At 38.7% G+C, this 22,140-nt stretch overlaps 1 protein-coding gene across 2 annotated transcripts; it reads right to left on the bottom strand.

Moving 5' to 3' along the window:
• Positions 1-1,575: 1,575 nt before the first annotated feature.
• On the bottom strand, positions 1,576-10,834 carry azi2 (5-azacytidine induced 2). Of its 2 annotated transcripts, none has more exons than XM_040117882.1 (7): positions 10,587-10,834; positions 9,780-9,896; positions 9,363-9,462; positions 8,195-8,328; positions 7,699-7,763; positions 4,908-5,032; positions 1,576-3,074 (listed from the first exon to the last, which is right to left on the bottom strand). In XM_040117882.1, exons 1-7 carry the CDS (start codon positions 10,803-10,805, stop codon positions 2,635-2,637), a joined length of 1,200 nt encoding a protein of 399 aa, XP_039973816.1. In that variant the 5' UTR covers positions 10,806-10,834; the 3' UTR covers positions 1,576-2,634. The 2 variants fall into 2 exon arrangements, with proteins under 2 accessions (XP_039973816.1, XP_039973815.1); XM_040117881.1 differs by having other exon boundaries at positions 9,357-9,462.
• Positions 10,835-22,140: the final 11,306 nt, after the last annotated feature.

A 22,140-nucleotide genomic window follows, 5' to 3' on the forward strand; every position in this document is an offset into this window, starting at 1 on the left:
TAAGTGTTTTTTTTTTTTTTTTTTTTAAACATGAGTTTCGAAGCGTAAAAATGATGTTTTCAAATTGCTTGTCTGCATTTCAAAACCTTAATGGTAATAATTTTTTAACAGAATGACTTGGGGAAATGTAGCAAATCCTCACATGACAAGCTGGGACCTGGAGAAGTTTGGCATTTTAGATGGATATATGACTCAAACCATTAGATGATTGTTAAAATTGTCTTAAATTCAGAGTCAGCTACTGAATTAAAGGATTGTTTCAGCAGCAGTAGTATGGAGTCCTTGGGATGGACAGTAGGAATTGTTGTTCTGCTGCTGAGATATTAGGTGTAAAATGTGTCAAAATGTCTATGTGGACAGGAAGCCAAAACATTTTTTTAACAGTTTCAACTGTGAAGTAGCTTGATGTGCCAAAGCCTACAGTTTATTGAATTGAACCACAGAACCTCATTGCTAAAAATATGAGACGGGACACAGAAAGCTCACGCGGTCACTTCCTTTCATTCGTTTAATCGATCATATTTACAAACAGTCTGGAGTGCAGTAAATCTAAAATATAATTCATATCTACTGTACATTGCATTTTGGTTTGCAAATCGTTTACAGAAGTATGAAACTACTGCTGTAAAATAAAATTTCTTAAAAATTAAGAACAAAAAGACCACAGTTATCATGAAACAGAATGAAGAAAATGGAAAAATAAAAACTTTTCGAAGACCACAGGCCTATGTGCTTTGTGCACCTATTTGTCAAGTCACAGCTCACATTTCTTCAGGTTTATACACTTATTGTCTTGCCACCATGGTAGACAGCTCTTATGCAGATTAGGAGTCTTGGTGGTGGGGGAGAATAAAAACCAAAACCTATGGTTTGGAGTGCAAAACTGCGTTTGGCAGAGTACTGAAGCCCACCATTTACATTTATACAAATATGCACATCCTTCTTTCTGTATATCTTGTAGTCTATGTGTTTTCTTTTGTACATCCTTCAGTTTCTACTCATCTGACTCTTAAAAAAAAAAAAAGAAATCAAAGAGAAACTTTCCTCTTCACACAACTTACCCCATACTGCAAAACAAATGTATCATAGTTTAACATCAGCACAGTACAGAGTTTAGATACATTTCCTATTATTCAAAATCTCCAAAAACCTGATCAGGTTTCGGACATAATCAAGTTTGCAAAATACAGGGGAGTGTATGGATTCTCTCCCATAAGTCCCTCAAAGTAAAAGTCCTACAGAAAAACATCCAACAATGCAGAGCCTTACATATACATGTTCCTTTACAATTGAGAAATGAAAACATGACATATTGTTTGATAGTAGTTCTGTGAAAATTGAATATGTGATAACAGGCAGGTTTACAGAGGCTTGCTTGCTTACAGAGGCTTGTCGAGTTGTGAAATTTCTGTGAAATCATAAACAGTTGAACCTTTTCTTGTACCAGTGTGGGCGGAGTGTTTTATTTCAGAAAGCAATACATTTTTAGATAATATCATTTGCTACTCGTTATGCTATCTCCTCAAATATCCAAATACTGCAACTTCATTCCTCAAAAATGATTTGGTAAGCATGGGTAGATTGACAGCCTACTTTGATAATGATACATAAGGACTGATGAAAATAACAATTTTGAAAGAAAGATTTTTTTTGGTAGCTGTTAAAAGTTGTATAAAAAAATCTGTGGTTATCCTACAGTTACTGTATGTCTGTCTCCATCACAGTACAGAAACAAACAAATCAAGTCCTCATACTGAGACATCTCCTGCACGTGATCATGAGACATACACGGGACTACATACCTTGTATACTTTACAGCGATCAAATGTAAAAAGACCTGCATTGGAGGGAGTACAGTTTTTAGAAATTCCAGTAACTGTGTTCAGCTGTGGCCCCTGTGATCACTGGCCCCAGTGAATGGAGAAAGAGGCCCTTTGAGCCCTATTGGGTTTATTATGATGAGATACAGATTCAGGCAGGCGAGAAATGCCCATGCACTGATCTGGAGACACAGGCACACTCTGATGTGTGTTTATGCACACACAGAAATTAATTTGCTTTTATGCATGCTTGCACACACTTACGCGTGTGCATACAAGGACACATACACACGGAAAAACTACTGATTCTACTGAGGGTCTGTCCTCAACTTTTCCTCTGCAAGGTCAGATATGTTCACCGATGCAGTGTGCAGAGACATTAATAAGTTTACAGTGTCTTGACCTCGAAAAGGCTTCCTCTGGCTTCAGTTTCTCTAAGTGCTATACAAAGGCAACTCGACTTGCTTGAGGTTCTTGAAGACTTTTCACCTCGTTTCGCCTCTCATCCTGAAGAGGCCTTTTGGATGAAGGGTGAAATGTCTTCAAGAACCTTTTGCAAGTCCAGTTGCCTTCGTATAGCACTTTGAAATACCATGACCTGGATGACTGAGAATCTTCACAGACACTCTGGCTTAACTTAGTACCCATAACCAGTAGGGCCAGTCCAGTCCAGCCAAGAGGACTGGTCTTATCAACTTAAGGCAGGTTAGGTGGTAGCTATGTGGCAGGGTTGGAGAGTCCATTCATTCATCCATTCATCTATTTTCCATCCAATTGCACACTCTAATCATCTATTCTCCCATCAAAGTTCCTTTCAATAGGGCTTGGCCCACTCAGTACTGGGATGGCTCCTGGGACTGCAGTTTTCCATTAAGGATGAGGAGTTGGATGCAGCGGAGTATCCCTCCCAGAACACAGCGTCACTGGGTTTCGGGGGACTGGGGAAGGACCTCGAGCTCTCATCCAGGGAAGCTTGGTTCAGGGGAGGTGGGGGCAGGACAACAGAGCAGGCATTGCTCCCAACCAGAGCCTCTCCTGAACAGCTCTGGGAGGGCCAGGGCCCATTGTACCAGCAGTCCTCCTTCAGACTGTCCGGCAGCAGGGTGCCAGACGAGCCGCCGACAGGGGGGCAGGGGCGTCCGGAGCACGAGGGGAGTGGGGGGGCACTAGGGGGACGTGGCACTGACCCCCGAGGAACTAGGTTGTTGTTCTTTTCCACGTCATCCAGACACTGGATTGGAACTGTTGAGGCAGCTAGAGAGAGAGAAAGTGATGGGAGGCATAGATGGGCAGGAACAGAGTAATGAATAGAGGGAGGAAAGATGGCAGTGAAAGGCAATTAAAAGTTGCAAGTAGTTATATTAATTATTTTATTAATTGCTTCTTATTTTGTAAATTAAAAAAAGCTTTTCAATATAATTCTCAGTAAGAGAAAGATTGTGTAAGGTGTATAAGGTGGTGAAAAATGTGTATGAAATTGTTTTGTTGTTTTAGCTACATGTCTGTCTGTAAAATCCAGTTGGCAGTATAAATGAAGTCATCTACTCTTTCCTACCTTAGCTAAAACAGATCTGCTTTTGTATTTGGCGCTATGATCGCACCTCTGTACTTATTTCTGTGCTTATTTACATGTGGATTAAGCTTAGGTTTCTAACGACATAAAAATCTGAAGTGCGTTCAACGAAGGCTTCTGATCCGTGACTGGATAATAGGCTTCACAGTTAGAGAGTAGTGAGGTAAAATCTCACACCATACATATTGTACACCGAAACCTCTGCACCATGTAAATATCCAAAATAATCATACAAAACTCCCCAGAAAAAAACCTAATCAAACAAAGCTCTATGCATAAACTAAGCCACACAAATCAAATGTCCTAATCTCTCTCTCACACACACACACACACACACACACACACACACACACACACACACACACACACACACACACACACACACACACACACACACACACACACACACACACACACACACACACTCAATCATTGCTTTGCTATCAACTCATCATCTTGCGTGAATAATAAAGTTTAAATGAGAGTATCTCCTCTTGCTTTTCCCCCCTACGTCTCTCCATTCACACACATCTATCCATCCATCCATCCTCGTTACTCTTCCATGAGAGGGTCTCCTGAGTCTAGGATTTGAATAAAAGTGACTCCAAAGGAGCAACATTAGAAGAATACAGATGCACAATATGACTGAATAAATACATCGCTTCCCCTCCTCTTTCTCTCTCCCTTTCTTTGCCACTCCTTCTTCCTTTTTTCTTTCCATCTGCCTCATCTAAGTTACAGGATTACCCTCTTATTCAGTGGAATAAATAGGCCAAGATTTATTTTCTTGCCATATTTCGTTCTAATTTTCACCTCCTGGTCTCCTCTCCTGACACTCCGAGGGAATTGACAACAGAGGTAATCTCTTGTAGGGTAGAATACATGATCACAAAGGGAGGGGAGAGGAAGCATAGACCGTTTCATGATGTCCTTTTTCAAAGAGTTTGAGCACTAAGATAATATCTGCAGTCTTATCGCACCCTTATAAAAATTGTAACAAGGAGCAGCTGAAGAAATCTTCTGAATAAGTAGTACTTTTTAAAAAAGCCTTCCCTTAACTGAAGAGAAGCAGTAGTAACAATCATATTAATGCATAAAATGGTTATTTAAAAGCAAAGTTTATATGTGTAAATATGTTTTTCAACAGAAATATATAAAATTGAAGATAAAATATGATAAAATGGGACAAATATTTAAAGTGAAATGATTAAAACAAAAAAAGAGTGTAACCTGGTCTCTGAAGGTTAAAGCATAATTTGTTTTCATATTAGTCTGGAAGACACAAGAAACAGATTTCAAGGCCGCACTCACTGCATCTGAGCAGAGAAATTACTATAGGGAGATATAGGGGCTAAAGGATGCTCCCCATGCTGTACATATTTTTGAACTGAGGAGGTGTGAAAATGCAGTAGGGGAACAGTGCTGGTGGGCTATCACATATACGGACACAAACAGAAAATTAACGTTGCAAAGATTAATATTCATGAAACAACAGTTGCTGTATTATGCCTTACCTTGTCTTGTCTCATTGATCAGTGGCCTGAGTTTTCTGATCAGGCCTGTTTGGTGCTTCAGCTCTGAACGGAGACGAGTGACCTCACAGTGCAAAGCCTGGCACATCTGCTGCATGCTCCTCTCACTACAGATCAACAGAATATTTTCTGTAAAAATTATGTTTAAAGGCATTTTTACTTTTCTACACAGCCTGTGTTGCTAGAAACATTCCAACTGTCAGACAGGATATAACGTGGTAAAGGATGATAAGCTGGTGGCATACTGTAGCTCATAGTTTTACTAGAGTACCATTCAAATATCCTTCATATAGATGTATATAGTCAGATAAGGAAAACATTTTGTGCAATTATCCTGTCCTTAAACTCGAGTAATTTTCAATTTCCCCTGTTTGTTTAAATTCCAAGATGTAAAACTGTCACATAAGTCATGAATTTGGTCAAAATTAGTAGGAGAAATACAGTTAGGTCCATACATATTTGGACATTGACACAATTTTTGTAATTTAGCCTCTATACACCACCACAATGGATCTGAAATGAATCCATCAAGATGTGATTGAAGTGTAGACTTTCAGCTTTAATTCAAGGGGTTTAACAAAAATATCACATTAACCATTTAGGAATTACAGACATTTTTTATACAGTCCTTCATTTTCAGAGGCTCAAAAGTAATTTGACAAACCAAAATAATTATAAATAGAAGGATTATTTTTAATACTTGGATGAAAATACCTTGCAGTCAATAACTGCCTGAAGCCTGGAATCCATGGACATCACCAAATGCTGAGCTTCCTCTGACTGACTGGGCCATTGAAGAATATTCTATGTCTTTGCCTTGAGTAGCTCTTTGTTACTTTCGAAGTATGTTTTGGGTCATTATCCATCTGTACTGTGAAGCAACGTCCTATCAGTTTTGCAGCATTTGGCTGAATCTGAGCAGATAGTATAACCCCTATACACCTCAGAATTCATCCTTCTACTTCGATCAGCAGTCACATCATCAATAAACACCAGTGACCCAGTGCCATTGGGAGCCATACATGCCCATGCCACAACACTGCCTCCACCATGTCTGACAGATGATGTGGTGCTTAGGATCATGAGCTGTTCCTTTCCTTCTCCATTCTCTTCTCTTCCCATCATTCTGGTACAAGTTCCTCTTGGTTTCATTCGTGCAAAGAATCTTGTTCCAGAACTGGGCAGGCTTTTTTATGTTTTCTGGCAAAGAAAACATAAAAAAGTTTCTGCTTTCTATCTGATAGGTTTGTTTTTTCAGCCTAATGATGGCCTCCTTCATTTGAGTCAACACCTCTTTGAAACGCATGTTTAGAATTCCCATGAACAGCTGCCAAATGCAAATTCAAAACTTGGAATCAACTTCAGACCTTTTTTCTGCTTAATTTGTCATGAAATAACAAGGGAACAGGCCACACCCGGGCATGAAACTGATCAATTGTAAATTTTCCAATTACTTTTGAGCCTCTGAAAATTAGGGACTATGTATAAAAATGTCTGTAATTCCTAAACAGTTAATGCAATATTTTTGTTAAACCCCTTGAATTAAAGCTGAAGGTCTACACTTCGATCGCATCTTGATGGATTTGTTTCAGATCCATTGCGGTGGTGTACAGAGGCAAAATTATGAACATTGCGTCACTGTTCAAAAACTTATGAACCTCACTGTAGTTATGGAACCATGATCTATTTACCAAATTGCAAGAAATCCTTGAGGGGCCTGTTAATAGAGTGATTTCTCTATGATACTTTAATTCTGCGATGTGCTATTTTTTTCTGCTGACACATTTAACGCAGACACTAACTGTTTTGACGTCAAGCCACATTCGAGTTTCACAGGTTTTGAGCATATTCACCTAACAGCAACAGTCCACATTCCTATGGTACATTCAGGCCATATTCAGAAACTTGCAAAGGAAAAACACATTACGCGCTACATTAACAATGATGCCATTTTTGACGGAAAGGGCAGCCTATATTGATGCTAAACCTCACAGTACCATCAGCTTTATTAAAATGGTGGTAGGTGGCAGTTTGCAGGTGTTGCTGAGGCCAGCAGCACCTACAAAGCGTTCTATCCACACCTTAGATAAAGATTCTAAATCTCATCAACACTTTGTGTCTTAACTTCAAACACCTGCCTGAAACAATAAATATAAATAATAAAATAGTGTGGAAATACTAAAGATTTTTGTACTGCTAAAAAGTAACACCTGAAAACTGCTGACATGAGAAACAATTATGATGCACCACAAACAGAATTTTCTTCATGAAGTGTAAGTCAGTGCTAATTTACAGACGATTATCTCACTGAAAAGGTAGGTGGAGGGGGATTCCATATGCCATAGAACTTGTAGACACTGGAGTGCAAATTTAAACTATTTGTAATGGACACAAGTGTCAAGGGTTTAGCTGGTCTTCATCACGTCAAAGGTTCACTTGCTTCTGCTTATCATAAGCTGTTATGCGGACAGTTAAAATGTATAAAGCTGCAACCTCCTCTAGTGGCCAAAGAGGGCAACTACATTCCATGGGGAACACACTAGGAGAGAGCATACTGTGAAATCATATCTTGTGTGCTGCAGCCCACCCGTCTGACCTGTCAAGTCTCCCACATGCCATTTGTCCCAAACTTGCTCCTCATGTTATTTCTTGTACTTTTATTGTTAATGTTTTAAAGGACAATTCTGGTGTTCTATTTTAGCCAGAGCAGATTGATGAGGGTTGGGCATTGAACTGGCAGCCACTCTTCAATGATATTCATAAAACACTCTACCTTGCATTATACTTTGGGTCACAGGTCAGGTCCAAGTCTGGTCCGTTAAGGCCATGGGGTTCCTCCTAAAACAGAGTTAAGGTATGCAAAACAGAGAGTGGAGGTGTCTGATGTTGTTTTTAGGTATTTTTATTATTATAACATAACTCAGGACTCCTCTGCTCACCTTCAAGCCATACTCCTTTTTCTCTTTTCTTTAATTCTTCAGCAATTAATTTTTCTACTGTTTAGGTTGGAGCCTATCCACTCCTGTCCTCCTTCCTTCTACCATCTAATTCTTCACGTGTCTGTTTCCCAGTGTCACACTGTCTCTCTCTGCCCTAACACCTCTTCTCCACTGTTTTCATCTCTTCTCGTTACACCACATCTCTCCTAGAGTCAACTGTTTTTCAGCACTGTTCTCTCCGGCTCCTCTTCTCTCACCCCTTCTTTTATCTGTCCTTTCTTCCATTAGCCTCTTCTCTCTATCCAGCTTTTTCTTCCCACCGTTACTTACCCCACTTCTCTCCACCAGTCTGCTGTTTTCCAGTGTCACTCTCTCCAGCTCCTCCTGTAGTTTGTGGATCTTTAGCTCAGTGCTGACCCTATCCACCTGCCAGTAGTCCTGAGGGCTGTTCAGGCTCTTCATCACTGAACACACATGATAAAAAAAGAAGTTAAATAGTCACGGTCGATGAGTGAATAAATGTTAAATTTAAATATTTTTTGTAGAAGTTTGAACCTGAAAATGTTAAGTGCTGATGTTTTCAATTTGGTACAAAAGACATACCATTATAGTTATCACTTCAATGATAGTGACTTGTACTCTATATTAACAACATCAATTATTTGGTAAGTTAAGGTAAGACTGTTAAATATAAAGCGTTATAATAATAATACGTGGTTTTGCACAGTTGTGGAAGAAGTATTTAGATGCTTTATGTAATTAAAAAGAGTAAAACCACAGATTAAAATACTTCATTACCAGTAAAATTCTTGCATTCAAATTTTACTTGAGTATAAATACAGAAATAATATCAGCAAAATGTACTTAAGATATCACAAATAATTTTATGCAATGGCCCTTTTAAAAGTGTTATAATATATAATATATTATTTTATTTATTTATTTTGATTGATAATGTAATAAATGTGAAAACAGTATGGTGGAGTTGGGTAGAGTTAATAAAAAATTAATATATACATTTTTGGGTAGTTCTCAAAAAAAAATCATCATTATATTTTATTTGTGCATTTATTTTTTTGTAGATAGGTTTTCTCTATAAAATTTCTGTTTGAAAAGCTACTAGTAACAAGTATAGCTGCCAGATAAATGTAGCGGAATAATATACAATATTTCCCTCTGAAATAAAATGGAAATACTCAAGTACAAATACCTCAATACTGCACTTAGGTATATACATGGTTAGTTGCTTTGGCATCTAGTTACTGGTTTTACATTCCATACTTCAAATTTTACACACACACACACACACACACACACACACACACACACACACACACACACACACACACACGCACACACACACACACACGCAGCAAATGTATACTACTGTATGTTATTTGTCAGACCATAGAATAAATGCCATTATTTATACTAAGTGCTGCTCAGCTCAGAATAGAAAAGCTCAGAATAGAAAGCAGGCCGTGTGCTCTACCTGTACCTTGGCTGGTCTCCATCTCTGTCCTCAGCTGAAGCAGCTCCAACTCTTTGGCCTGGAGCTGCTCCGTCAGCAACCTCTCACTCTCACTCTTCTCCTTTTTCTGACAGAAAAAGAGCGGAGACAGTGATTGAGAGGGATAGAAGGATGAAGGGTGATTCAGCAGTCATACCAATGCAGGAAACTCCCAGGTAAGATCAGTGCAACTGTGCTGTTTCTGTGCAACGGTGTCATGAGCTTGGTGCTTCTACATAAGTTCTGAATTAAAACTGCAGCAGAGGAAGCATTAGTAAAACATATCCATACATAACACATTTAGACTTAAAAATGTGCATTGTTTTCAGCTTTGCAACATACACGATTTATTTGCGAAATTCTCGTGTCAGTTTGAGGAAGGTTCAAATTGATCAGTTAACGCACCAGTTTGTTAAGCTCCATCTGCAGGTCCTCCTTCTCTATATAGATATCTCGGTAAGCACTGAAGGCCTTGTTTACGTACTGGGGACCCTCTGAAGGAGGCGCATCTGGCCTGAAGAGCTATAGTGTTGAAAGACAAAACACACAGAGAAGAGAAGAGTTGAGATCAATTTAATTTAATTTGAATATCTGTGGTAGGAAGTTACTTTCCTCCCACCACATCCTATCTTGATGGCCCGAATGCTGCAGCAGATAAAACCAAAACTGACAGAGATTAAACACTTGGAGAGAAGCTTTTCTGCCCACATGTTGTGCAGCATATTCACTTTAGCCCGCCATCTGTACTAGAACCCTTTTTGTTTAAATAGCTCTTCTCCTCCAACGTGTAGGGCTCCAACACATTGTTCAGCAATGCAATGCTTTTCCAGACCTCCTCTCTGTTTTTAGACAGAGCAAATTTATTTCTCATTGTTCTCATAGCTTTATATATACGCCAACAATATTAATGATGCTGGCATGCAGACTCTTCCAGAGGCAAGTATTTTGCAGTGTGGTGTTGAATTTGCTGACTTTTTCAATGATCTCCAAGCATTTTGTGTTTGTCCATAATTCCGATGTCCTGAAAAATGCAAATGAAAATTCATCTCTGTCTTTAGTTCAAATGTTCTAAACCTTGTGCTCTGACTGTGTAGCCATCTGCATAAGCAGTATGTTCTTTTACTTCACTCTCTTTGAGCTACTATCTCTTTGTTCTATCTTCTCCTTGCCTTGCTCCCGCCAGCACTACTTCCTGCCCATTTACATCAATACCTTATCTTCAAGCTGCTTAACCCTCTTCCTCAGCAAGGTATTCTCTCGCTCTGTGTCTCTCAGCCTCTTCTTGATGTCCTCATAGGCTGTGACCAGGGCGAAGTGGGAAGCAACAGATTCGTCGCCGGCACACACCGATACAGGGCTCTCGCCGGCAGCGGTGAAGGCTGTCTCATGTTTAAGAATACAGATGTCATCATCCACTGCCAGGGCCTCCATGCCTGCACAGGCCTACTCTGTAGCAGATAGAAGACCTGGGGATTACATTAAGAGTTTATTTATAAATTGATAAATCTTGTTGGTTTAAAAGCTAAAGACAAAACAATGACTGCTGACTGCAATGAAATAACATTTGTTCATTGAACTTAAGTTAGAACCTTATTTCCTAAAGCAATAGGCAAAAAGCTTTGTAATTACACACCATCTGCACATTTATTTGGACATCTTTGGGGATAGGTGGTCGTTGCTACTTATGTTCTGCATTTTCTACAGCTCACTCTACAATCAAACAGTGTCCCATTGCTGTAACATTGTATGGTTGATGACACTTTGAATTTCCAAATGTCGTGCACCCTCCATGCACATTCTTACTAAGGGATGGCCCTCTATTTCTTTCACACAAACCACTACTGCTAGAAATGTACTTTGAATCACTTCCTGTGTGCAGGAGACATTTTGACAAGAACTGCCAGAGGTGATATATTTAGAACAACAAATGCAACAGCACTTCATATGTGTAGTTAATTCTGGATTTGAGAGGAGACAGGCTATGAGGCCAAGTTTCAGATTAAATTTGATGGGGTTTACAAATTGTAAAGCCTTTTTAACATTGTCCCCTAATCTTAAAGGAGCAAATGCTATTGTATTATAGGCTGCTCAGATATTTGTTTGACTGGTGTGTTTTGTTGGACCATTACTTTGTGCAGGGGTTTAGCGAAATGTCTAGCATCAGGCCATGTGGATGAGCTCAGTACCGCCATCATCAGACAGACTTTACGATAACAGATATCGCTCTTGTGCAAAGCGTAATCATGTGAACAATCTATTTCAGAGAACTTTAAAAATTTGACCATTTGGCAAAAATACCAATGAAGGAGAGAGTAAAGGTCTGCAAACGTCCACATTTTATTGTAGAAGCATTGAAACACTGGAGGAGGGGAGTTATAAACTGTCAGATCTGTAACAGTCTGTATTAGATCTATATGGCTGCTTTGCAAATAGACAGGTAAACTTTGACTGTGCGCAGGTACAGGGGAGAAAAGGGTCTTACATTGACCTGCGTGCTGGCCTGTCGTTATAGGTCCATAGACCAATTGACTCTCAGCAAGAATTTCAGCAGTCCAGCCAAGCTGTCTGACACAGATATAACCTGCACCCCACAGCCTCCCGGATTCTTTCTGTTTGGCGTAGCTCGTCGGCAGAGACAGCGCAGCTAACGGCACCGATGATGTCAGCATGCAATGATGCAGCAAACACTAAGAGAGCCAAGTTCTTAACAATGAAGGCCGAAGCTCTTAGAGACATAAGTTTCAGCAGAAGACCTGGACAGGCTGTCAGATCCGTGCCACGGATATAAACCGAGAAAAAAAAAAAAAACCCAAAACATAGCTGACTTTCATGGATGACTTCAGAGAGTGGCATGCAACTGAAACAGACCTCAGCAAGTACACAAACGAAAGTCAACGTGAGTCCAAAACAAGACGCGAAGGGCAATGTCACTTCGTTAGACCTCACTAGATCACATCGGAGAGCTAGCGGCTAACAGGGCAATGACTTCAATCAAGAGACCTCACTTCGTACAAAATTGCAATGGAAAACAGCCATAATCGGGATGTAAACACTCAGTGAATCTCGTTTGTATACGATGCTAACGTTATGGTGTTAGCTTCCGTGAGCTCTGTTGACAGCCGACAAAACATACTGATAGGCAATTTTGAAATAGGTTACAGAATGAAAAACACAATCAGTAGACAATGACCTAGACAAACATAAAATCAATATCAATAGCTAACGTTACGGTCATCAAAACGACCGACCTGTTATGATGATAAGTTAGCTAGCGCTTAGCTAACGTCTTCTGGCTATTTGTGGCTAGGTGAAGCAAAAGCAGTCGATTATCTTTCACTCTCGACTTTCACTAACCGTGTTAGATGCTGTCCTCAGTTAGGTGTCAGCTGACCACACAGTTTTATCATTTATTCTTGACAAAAGAGGACCTGTTTCTCGGAGACAAACAAAGAGACGAGGCTGAACATTCGTACCGTGTCAGAACTGACAGGTGAGGAGACAAAACTTCCGGGAGTCACTTGACTGCTGAAGTCCTTTCAGAATAAAAGCACGCCCGAAGTGGCCCGAAGTGTATTACTTAACTGGTGGCGAACTACTGTAGATCTGAGACGGCGAGACAGAAGATAATTGAATTAATGGAGTGTACGCGATATAGTTTGGGTATGCAACATCAGACACCTCCACTCTCTGTTTTGCATACCAACATGCAAAGGGGGAAGCTCTGCTGGATTAAAACAAAGACTCTGACTGAGAAACCTGAAAACCCCCCCTGCCCCCCCCCCCCCAAAACAAGACAGTTCGAAGTCTTTAGTGAAGACCTTCAGTTTTCTTACAGAAGTTAGGAGTAAAGTATCATTAGGCCATCTCACATTAATTGGTGAGGTACCAATCTCACCAAAGCCGGGACCAAAGGGGACGGACGGAAGAACAGTATCACACATTTCTTCCACAGCTAGGGGCGCAAAAGAACAAGAAGGACAAAAAATAAATAAATAAATAAAATAAATAAGATGAAGAAGAAATAAAACGAACGCACCATAATTTAATTACGGTTACTAGAATTCTTCATACATAGCCAATGTTTGCTAACTTTTTAAGGGAAATTTATGTTCCACAGACACTGCCAAAATACAGTGTATCTGTTAATTTTTTTTCTCATTGACAGAAAAGTAAACAGAAATAATATTTTATTAATGATTGAACACAGGTTTTGGCGTATTTTCTGTGACCTGGGAGATGTATGGAAGTATTGTTATGATAGCTAGCTAGCTAACATTTGCTAATCAAGAGAGCTAGTATTAATCACCACAACCGATAAGCTAAGTTGATTAAATGTCATTGTTTTTGGTTAACCTTTATCTTAATAACTTGTTTAAATTTTTGTCTGAATGGTCTTAATACTGGATTAAGGAGTAAGGTTTTGAATCCAGTATAATATGACGTGAATATTGTTAGTGAATACTTATTTATGATCTATAGCCCTACACTGTGATGTCTTCTTTTGTCTACACAGCTAAAGACAAAGAAGCAGTAAAGCTGTTACAAAAGACGGATTCCTTAACGCCAAGCAGCCTGTGCTGACTTCTGCTGCTGGACTTGGATAGTCAAAACCCCTGTGTCACTGGGAATCCGACAAACCACGCACCAAAGTGTGTTCCTGATGGCATCTTATCCACTCAGGACTTTCTCTCAGATTGAATCTAAACAATTTTGAGGGAATCCAAAAGAACTGGTGAAAGATTTGACACAATATGGAATCCTCAACAAGTTGGACCATTCACTAACTCTAATGAAACATTCACATTGCTTTCCCATAAAGGCTTTAAAGCAACAGGTTTTTAAAAAAAAATCTGCTTACTAAAAGAGAACGCTATCTAGATACCAAATGGCCATATCCAGGCATTGCTGTAATATTTGATATTAATATTTTAATATGAGAGAATCATAGGAAATTTGCATTGGGGAAGTGAGAGAGAACCATTGGTTTGCTGCTCATGAGTATGGTATTTAACAGCAGACAGTGTCCCTTCTGGGCAGTACATTAAATTCTGTGTACAGTGTATGTGTATGTAAAAATCTCACTCTTAGCCAATATCTCTCATTAATGGTTAAAAATTAAATGATTTAATTGTTTAAATGGTATAATCTGAACAATTCTCAATATCTAAGAGAAACTGGAAAACAGTATTTAGTATATTAACAATAAGGATAATATTGCTATATTTAAAGTATCACCAAATAATTCCTGAATGTCCTATATCAATCACTTTAAAGGACATAGAAGTCAAAAGTGTGAAATACAAACCCTGGGTTTTGGCTGTGGAAGAAGCAAAGATCAGTGACATGACATGTAAAGAGAAACCCGAGATCTGCATCTTGAAGACTTGTGAATGTAAGTCCAACACTTGCATATACAGTATCAACACAACAGAAAATGTTTTTTTTAGAAAAGTCCTTGTGACTTGCATACAGTAGTTGTTTTAGTTTTGTTCTTTCAGAGATAAAACAACAAAACTTTTCTATTACAGTATAAAGCTTCTCTTTTGTTCCTTTCCAAACGTCTATAAAATATTAATAGTCATATATTTTTGAATGTACCTTATTTTGTGCAGGCCAAAGTTAATATGTAATGTTTTTTTGGGTGTAACATCATTCTTGATTTAAGGCTATAATGGACATGAATTTGAACAACAATATATATTCCTTTTCTGAAGTTCAGGTTATTGTGGTAGTGTCTTCAGGCTGTACTTAAAACATTTCAGCCAAGAGTTTATGAGTCCACTATACTTTTCCCATCTCGTAAAACTGTTTTTCTTTCCCATAGAGATAAATATAAATTGATACCTTTTGCCACTTTTGATTGACATGCGGTGTATAATCAATCCAATCTTTCCAGTATGAGGCAAAATGCGATACATTTGGCATTTCATTACAACTTGAACTGTTTTATGTTCATATTTTTTGTTATATTTATAATGGTTTTTAAAAACTTTGATTTGTCAGTGTTGTCTTTGTTCCCTGTAGCTGAGAGGTTTACATACCTGCAGGGCTGCTGCAATAATTAAAAAAAGGAATTGTTTGAAAAATGCCAAATGTATTGTGGATGGTAGAGATGGGGAATATTCCAGGATTTTTGTGTCAATTTCATTGCAGTATTGTCAAAGGCCCAGCTGCTGATGAGAGACATAGAGGAGCTGCTGGACTGTTGCACATTAACAGGCCCCTCCGACTTGAGACGGCGCAGAATGGTATGTATACTGGCATGGGATCGAATACTCGGACAAACCCCAATGGGGCCATGTGACTGTGATGCTGACCACAATTGTCTCCTAACAATAAACAAGTAGTTTTATTGGTCTAATCTTAACCATACTACCTTCAAGGAACTTAGTGGATCCGGTGCTTCCATGAGGTTTGTCTTCTTTCTTCTCCTTGTCTTCCTTATTTGTTCTTTCCCCCAACTAATGCTCTCATGTTACAGGTACAAGAGGGATATATTTGTTTATTTCATCCTGTCTATGAAGCACATAATGAAGCAGATAGAACTATTACATTTACTCAATACTGAGGTCAGAAGCAGTCAGGTTACACAGTTGCGTAGCAACACAGTTAATTTGCCTTCTCAGCTGCAAATACTCACTATGTGTATGTAAACTGAATTGCCATCATCATAAATTTTAGTTGACACAGAAGCTGCTTAACTATTTTACCACTTAATTGTTGCCGTGCACTCTAAGCTGAGCCTCTGCATCTTTTACATGGTCTTCAATCAAAGTGATCAAGGGACCAACAGCTTAAGCATTAATCATCCTGACCTATTTCCTCAAGTAAAAGAAAGGACCTACAAATAAATAAAACTTTTTACAGAAAACTTTCGGTAGACTATTTGCTTTATAGAAATGCCTTCAGTATATGGTGACCTGATTTAGGAGCTGTTGTGTCAGACATTTGATTTACAGCGGCCTTGATAGCTGTGTCGATTTCATCCATGCTTGTTGTCATATTTCTTTGGATTCTGGCTGTGGCCCAGTTAGATGACATTCTCAACGTCAGTCCCACCTACAAAGGCAATGATTGGTGCAGTTGTTTTTTGCATTCATGAAACGGCTTTGAATCTCTCAACAACATTTGAGATGTAGGCGCATATTCAGAAGTCTGGAACCGGGCTAGCAAAATACTGCTGTGAGTTAGCATGTTAGTGAGGACTGTTTATAAAGTCTCTTTCCATAAGGAAGCATGCAAGCACATGTGTACTCACACACACACACACACACACACACACACACACACTACAGTTTCATCATCGCATCATCACCTTCAGCACATCATTCTTTCTACTGCACATACTATACAGGGTAGTGTTTAACAAAGATGGAAGTACAAATGACCTTGTTATTATATGTGCTTGGGCATACCGTGCGCAACGTGGTCTGGAGTGCATGTTGTTGTTGTGACAGATTCAGCAGGAGTGTGAAGCCAGCATAGAGGAGGACGGAGAGACCTTGGTCATAGAGGGCTTCAGGTTTGAGAGCGTGGCCAGCAGGAAGGAGCTGAGGAAGCTGAGTTCAAAGGCTGGGACAGTAGGACGGCAGGGTGACACATGACTGATGGCTACCTCAGTGGTTTCATCACACAAGGTCCACAGGTCAAACGACTGGCAGAGGTAACAATGGCAGACAAAGAGCCAACAAACAACATGATTTCAAATGATGGGAGAACGGCTAACAATTGACATTTGTAGCTCCTCACAAAAGAGAGACAAAGCAGCATGATTCCATATTATATGGGGGATAAAGGCCAATTTTAGATAAATGTTCTAATTGTTTTTAAATGTTTATGAGTATGAATATTTAATGGCATGAGACATTATGAGTTACTAGTTCTTTCTTACTTTATTTTATCACTGAGAACATAGTTCTCTAAAACAGAGTCTTGAAATGCCATATTTGGCACAATGTTTGAGTTTATTATTTCAGAATATGAATATTTCAGACATGCAGTTGAGTGTTGCATTTTTGATAGTGCTGTATTCCAGGAGGGAATATTATAAGTTAGAGTTCCATTGTTTAGACTAATGGTGTTGTTTTTGCATTATTTAGTTTAGTTCTGTTATTCCCTGCCAACCCAGCATTGTATATCTTGCAGTTGCAGTAGAGCGATGTGTATGGACTGGTGGCTCACTGACATTTCATATAAGTAATGCCTGTTTTATTACATTGAACTGTTGCCTTTAACTAGAGTGTTGTACAACAACAGTCTGTGTAGGTTAGATGGGGAAATGGCTTTCTCTCTGATTACAGAGCTGTTAGACTAGTCACTATCCCACCGTAGATCATATTGCTCCATAAAAGCACTTCAAGTGCTCTGGTTATAGTAAAGTTTCATAGTCCACCATGCTTTTTAGTGCAGTTGGCTTGAGGAAAAACAGTATAATAAATAAAAATGACACTGCTATACTTGTATATCTACAGGTCCATAAAAAATCTTAAAATCTTGTAATTGAATAACCTGAAGACAAGACCTTTTATAGTTCATAAATACAGTTTACTGCATTGGAGGATGATTATGGCAGCACACTCTCTTAGTCTTAAATATGTTGCTGCTCCTCAGTGCACTATGTAGGAATTTTTCCAGGTAGGTCACATACATTATTTACTGTGACTTTACTCCTCTGCTAATTTCAGTGGTGAGACTGGTATTAAAACATTTTTACATACATTTAAAATTAATTTTTAAACTTGAGGCACCACTTTCAGTATATATAATGTCATATTTTAAATATTGTGGTACTGTTGTATAAGCTCTAAAGGGGAATAACTAATTACCAACAATAACAAATGTGTGTATTTAATTGATTACTCACAGGATGCTTTCTACATTTTTACTATAAATCTATCTCAATCTATCTATCTCATCTTTAAAATTTTAAGTCTATGCTTTTGACAGAAAATATGAAATTACTGCTAGTGGTCATTATATACAGTCCTGGTTGAAAAATAATTGCCAGCCCTGAATTTAAAGTACAGAATTCAGAGAATCTCTAGAAATCTATGAAATTGAACACATTTTATATAATCCAAATATTTAATAAAATGTAATGTAAATTTTATAGATGTAGTGAAATAAAAAATACAGACATAAAATGTATGCTTGACCCAAGTATTCATTAATTTTGATGAATTTAAATTAGTTCCTCAAACAAAACAAAAATTCAATAAAACTCACTTTGTCTTAATTTTCAGTGTTCAGATGACCTGAATTAACCAATGAATGATAGTTTTACTGCATAAAAAGGGGCTGATTGTTTCCAATTTTATTTTTCACAATGGCAAAGACAAGAGAGCTGTTTGAGAGCAGCGGAAATGCTATTATCAAAAAACATAACGATTCCTAAGGCTGCAAGGCAATCGCCAAAATCCCTGTTTCAACAGTCTGTAATGCTGTTAAGAAGTTTCACAGTCATAAAACTGTTAAGATGCTTCCAGGATGTGGAGATAAGAAGAAACTCAATAAGAGAAATTTGCAAAAGTTGATGCAGATTTTGGAAAAAACATTGCGTAAGACATCTAAAGAGCTTCAGGCTGACCTGGAGCAATCTGGACTGCTGGTTTCAGCTTGTACCATACGCCGCACATTAAACCAAATAGGGCTCCATGGGCGAAGGCCAAGGATGATGCCACTATTGAAAGAAAGGCACGAAAAGACAAGACTAATGTTTGCAAAAACTTTCATAGGTAAGCCACAGTCTTTCTGGGATAATGTTCTATGCACAGATGAAACCAAAGTGGAGCTCTTTGGGAATGCAGCGCATCAGTTTGTTTATAGGCGACTAAATGAAGCCCAAAAGGAGAAGACCACCCTACCTACAGTAAAACATGGTGGAGGTTGTATCATACTGTGGGGCTGCTTTGCTGCCTCTGGTACTTGAGGCTTTGAATGTATCAAAGGAATGATGAAATCAGAAGATTACTGAGGCATTTTAGAGCAAAATGTGTTACCCAGTGTCAGAAAATTAGGTTTGAGGTGAAGGTCTTGGGTCTTTTAGCAGGACAACGATCCACAGCACACATCCAGCAGCACGAAAGAATGGTTGAAAAAGGAAAATATGGACTGTTTAAACTGGCCAGCATTGAGTCCTGACCTAAATCCCATTGAAAACCTTTGAAAAGAGCTGAAATCTTCCAATTGTAACTCCCGCAAACTTAAAAGAGCTTGAATGCACAGCAATGGAAGAGTGGCAGAAACTACCAGCAGACAGGTGCAAGAAGCTTCTAGATGGCTACAAGAAAAGTTTAGAAGCTCTAATTGTTGCCAAAGGTTCTGCAACCAAATATTAGTGAATGTGCCAATAATTGTGTCGGGGGTACATTTTGTGTTTGTATTATTTCACTATTATGCAAGTTTTGTATATTTAAATTTTCTTTTGTTCAGTAACCTTGGACATTTTATTAAAAAATTGATTACATGAAATGGGTTCATTTGCATTTATTTCTGAAGATATTCTAAATTCTGTACTTTAAATTCAGGGGTGCCAATAATTTCCAGCAGGACTGTATGCTTTGAACTTATTGTGTCAAGGAAGGCCAAATCGAGTATCAGTGAGAACAATATGTTTCAACCACTTATTACTTTGTAAAATCACCTTACATGCTGAGGGGTATTTCTGTGCTCCTGTAGCCTGTTATACAGTATACAGTACCATTGCAATCACCAGTTTGTTAACTTCATGCATAAATAGCACTGTTAGTTTGTTGACATAAAATTAAATGTATAAATCTCTTTTGTAAATACAGTAAATTGTAAAATAATTACCGTAGATGGTTAAACGGAGACATAGAAATCATTCAGTCCTGCCGCGCTGTGTTACACCATGTGTAAAGTGGGAAAGTACTGTAAGGTGTTTGGTTCTGAAATGAACAAATATTCTGCCAGTAGATGAACAAGTGTCAGAGCATCAATATAACCAATTAACAAACTCCTAATTAGAATGTGTGCTGAACAATTAAACCCAGAAGTTTACCAAACGTTAACATGCTAAACAGACTGACATAATATATGCAAATAAGGTCATTATTATGCATGTGCTAGTTCAGTGCCCAAATTAAGTGCTTGTCGGAGCACTGAGGATGTGTTTGTAACCGTGAGCTCTATGACAACATATTACAGAAATAATGGTCACTTGAAAAAACTAATTAGTTTTACATTTGGCTGTAAGCTATAGTAGTCGTTGGAACGCAAAGACAGCTTGAATTCAATTTAGTAACCATTTGAAGCTATACTAAGAATACCCTTTATGTTTATAGGAGTCGAGGAATGGGTATAATAATAATAAACGGTTTGGATTTATAATATGCAGAGACACGCTCACACTGCGTACACAAACACATGCATCCTTTAATCAGGCCAAGTGGTAGAACAAGAGGTAGAAAAGCATTCAGCAGATGCTGAATTAGTAATGGCAGAAGTTGCAGATTGACTGTGTTGATTGTCATGTTTTTGTCCTAAAGTGCTACATGAATTATTTATTTTACAGCCCACGTAATTAGATGTTGATGGGAAAAGACTGGACTAGGGAAACTCGAGTTCTTGTTTTTCTTTGGAAATGATTAATCAGTCGCTCGGTTCTTAATCATTTTCGACAAATTTAGGACTTTGAACCCTTCAAACTGAGATGGCTGCAGCGGCCACCTTTTCACAACAGCTTACAGCAGATTGACATTGCTGTATTGCATGGTATTTTCTGAATTATGATTGCAGTTTGGTTTGTTTGGGTGATCCTCTCATGCCTGTTTTTGATATAAACATCTGCTGCTATAAATGTGGACTGATGGAGCCGAGACTTGAAACAACAGCAGTTCCATGCCATGATCATTTTCTACCAGAGGAGGATGCTGTTTCTTTTTTATTCTATTTAGTCCTTGCACAGGGTGCTTGTGCAATGGGCACTCAAGTGATTACAATGGATGACAATGAGACATTCAAAGGCAAATGAAACTCATTCAAGAGAAATAGTGTGGCTGAAGGTTGGACTCTTACCCAGTTGTAGTTTATAGCGTTGTAAAACCTTGAGTTAGTACAATATGAAATTAGTGGAGAACATGGACATGCAGAATATACACTCCTTTGTCTCCTGGCAAAGTAGAAATTATTCACTTATTATTTATCACCGGTAAGACATGTGTGGATGGTGGGGTCACCGTATACCCTCAGCGATCCCTCTCTCTGCAAAACAACACCCCATCAACTACCACTGCACTATTGCAGTTAAAGTTAAGATCAGTGATGCCAGTGGTATGGTCATATATCAAACTGCTGTCTCTCATATTGTTTCACACTGCTGAAGTAAACTGCACCAACACAAATCACACCTACAGTCGACGTGACCTCAGTATTTCTCTCTCTCTATTGTAAAAACACCGGGGAAGTTTTGACAGCTGTGGATTGGGTGTGGTGAAGACTAATCGCCTATCAATTGTGTGTCAAGCTGCAGTGGGAATGGTGTCGTAAACTTTTGTTGGACTTAGGAGTGGGGTGCTTTTGTAGCCTGGATTTTGACAAACACACTTGATGAGAAAATGGCTTTACTAAACATTGTATCGTGCTTTGTGCCTTGTGCGAGATGCTTAGCCTCAGAGCACTTTTTGGATGTAGAGTTCACAAGCGTTCTTGGCAACCCCAGGGTGTTTTCATATTGTGCTTTAAAACTCTGCTGAAGTAAAGTGCACTCCCCAGCTTACTGATTCATTATAGGCCCTGAAACTGTGCC

The sequence above is a fragment of the Xiphias gladius genome, chromosome 22, assembly GCF_016859285.1.
Source record: "Xiphias gladius isolate SHS-SW01 ecotype Sanya breed wild chromosome 22, ASM1685928v1, whole genome shotgun sequence".
Lineage (NCBI taxonomy): Eukaryota > Metazoa > Chordata > Actinopteri > Istiophoriformes > Xiphiidae > Xiphias > Xiphias gladius.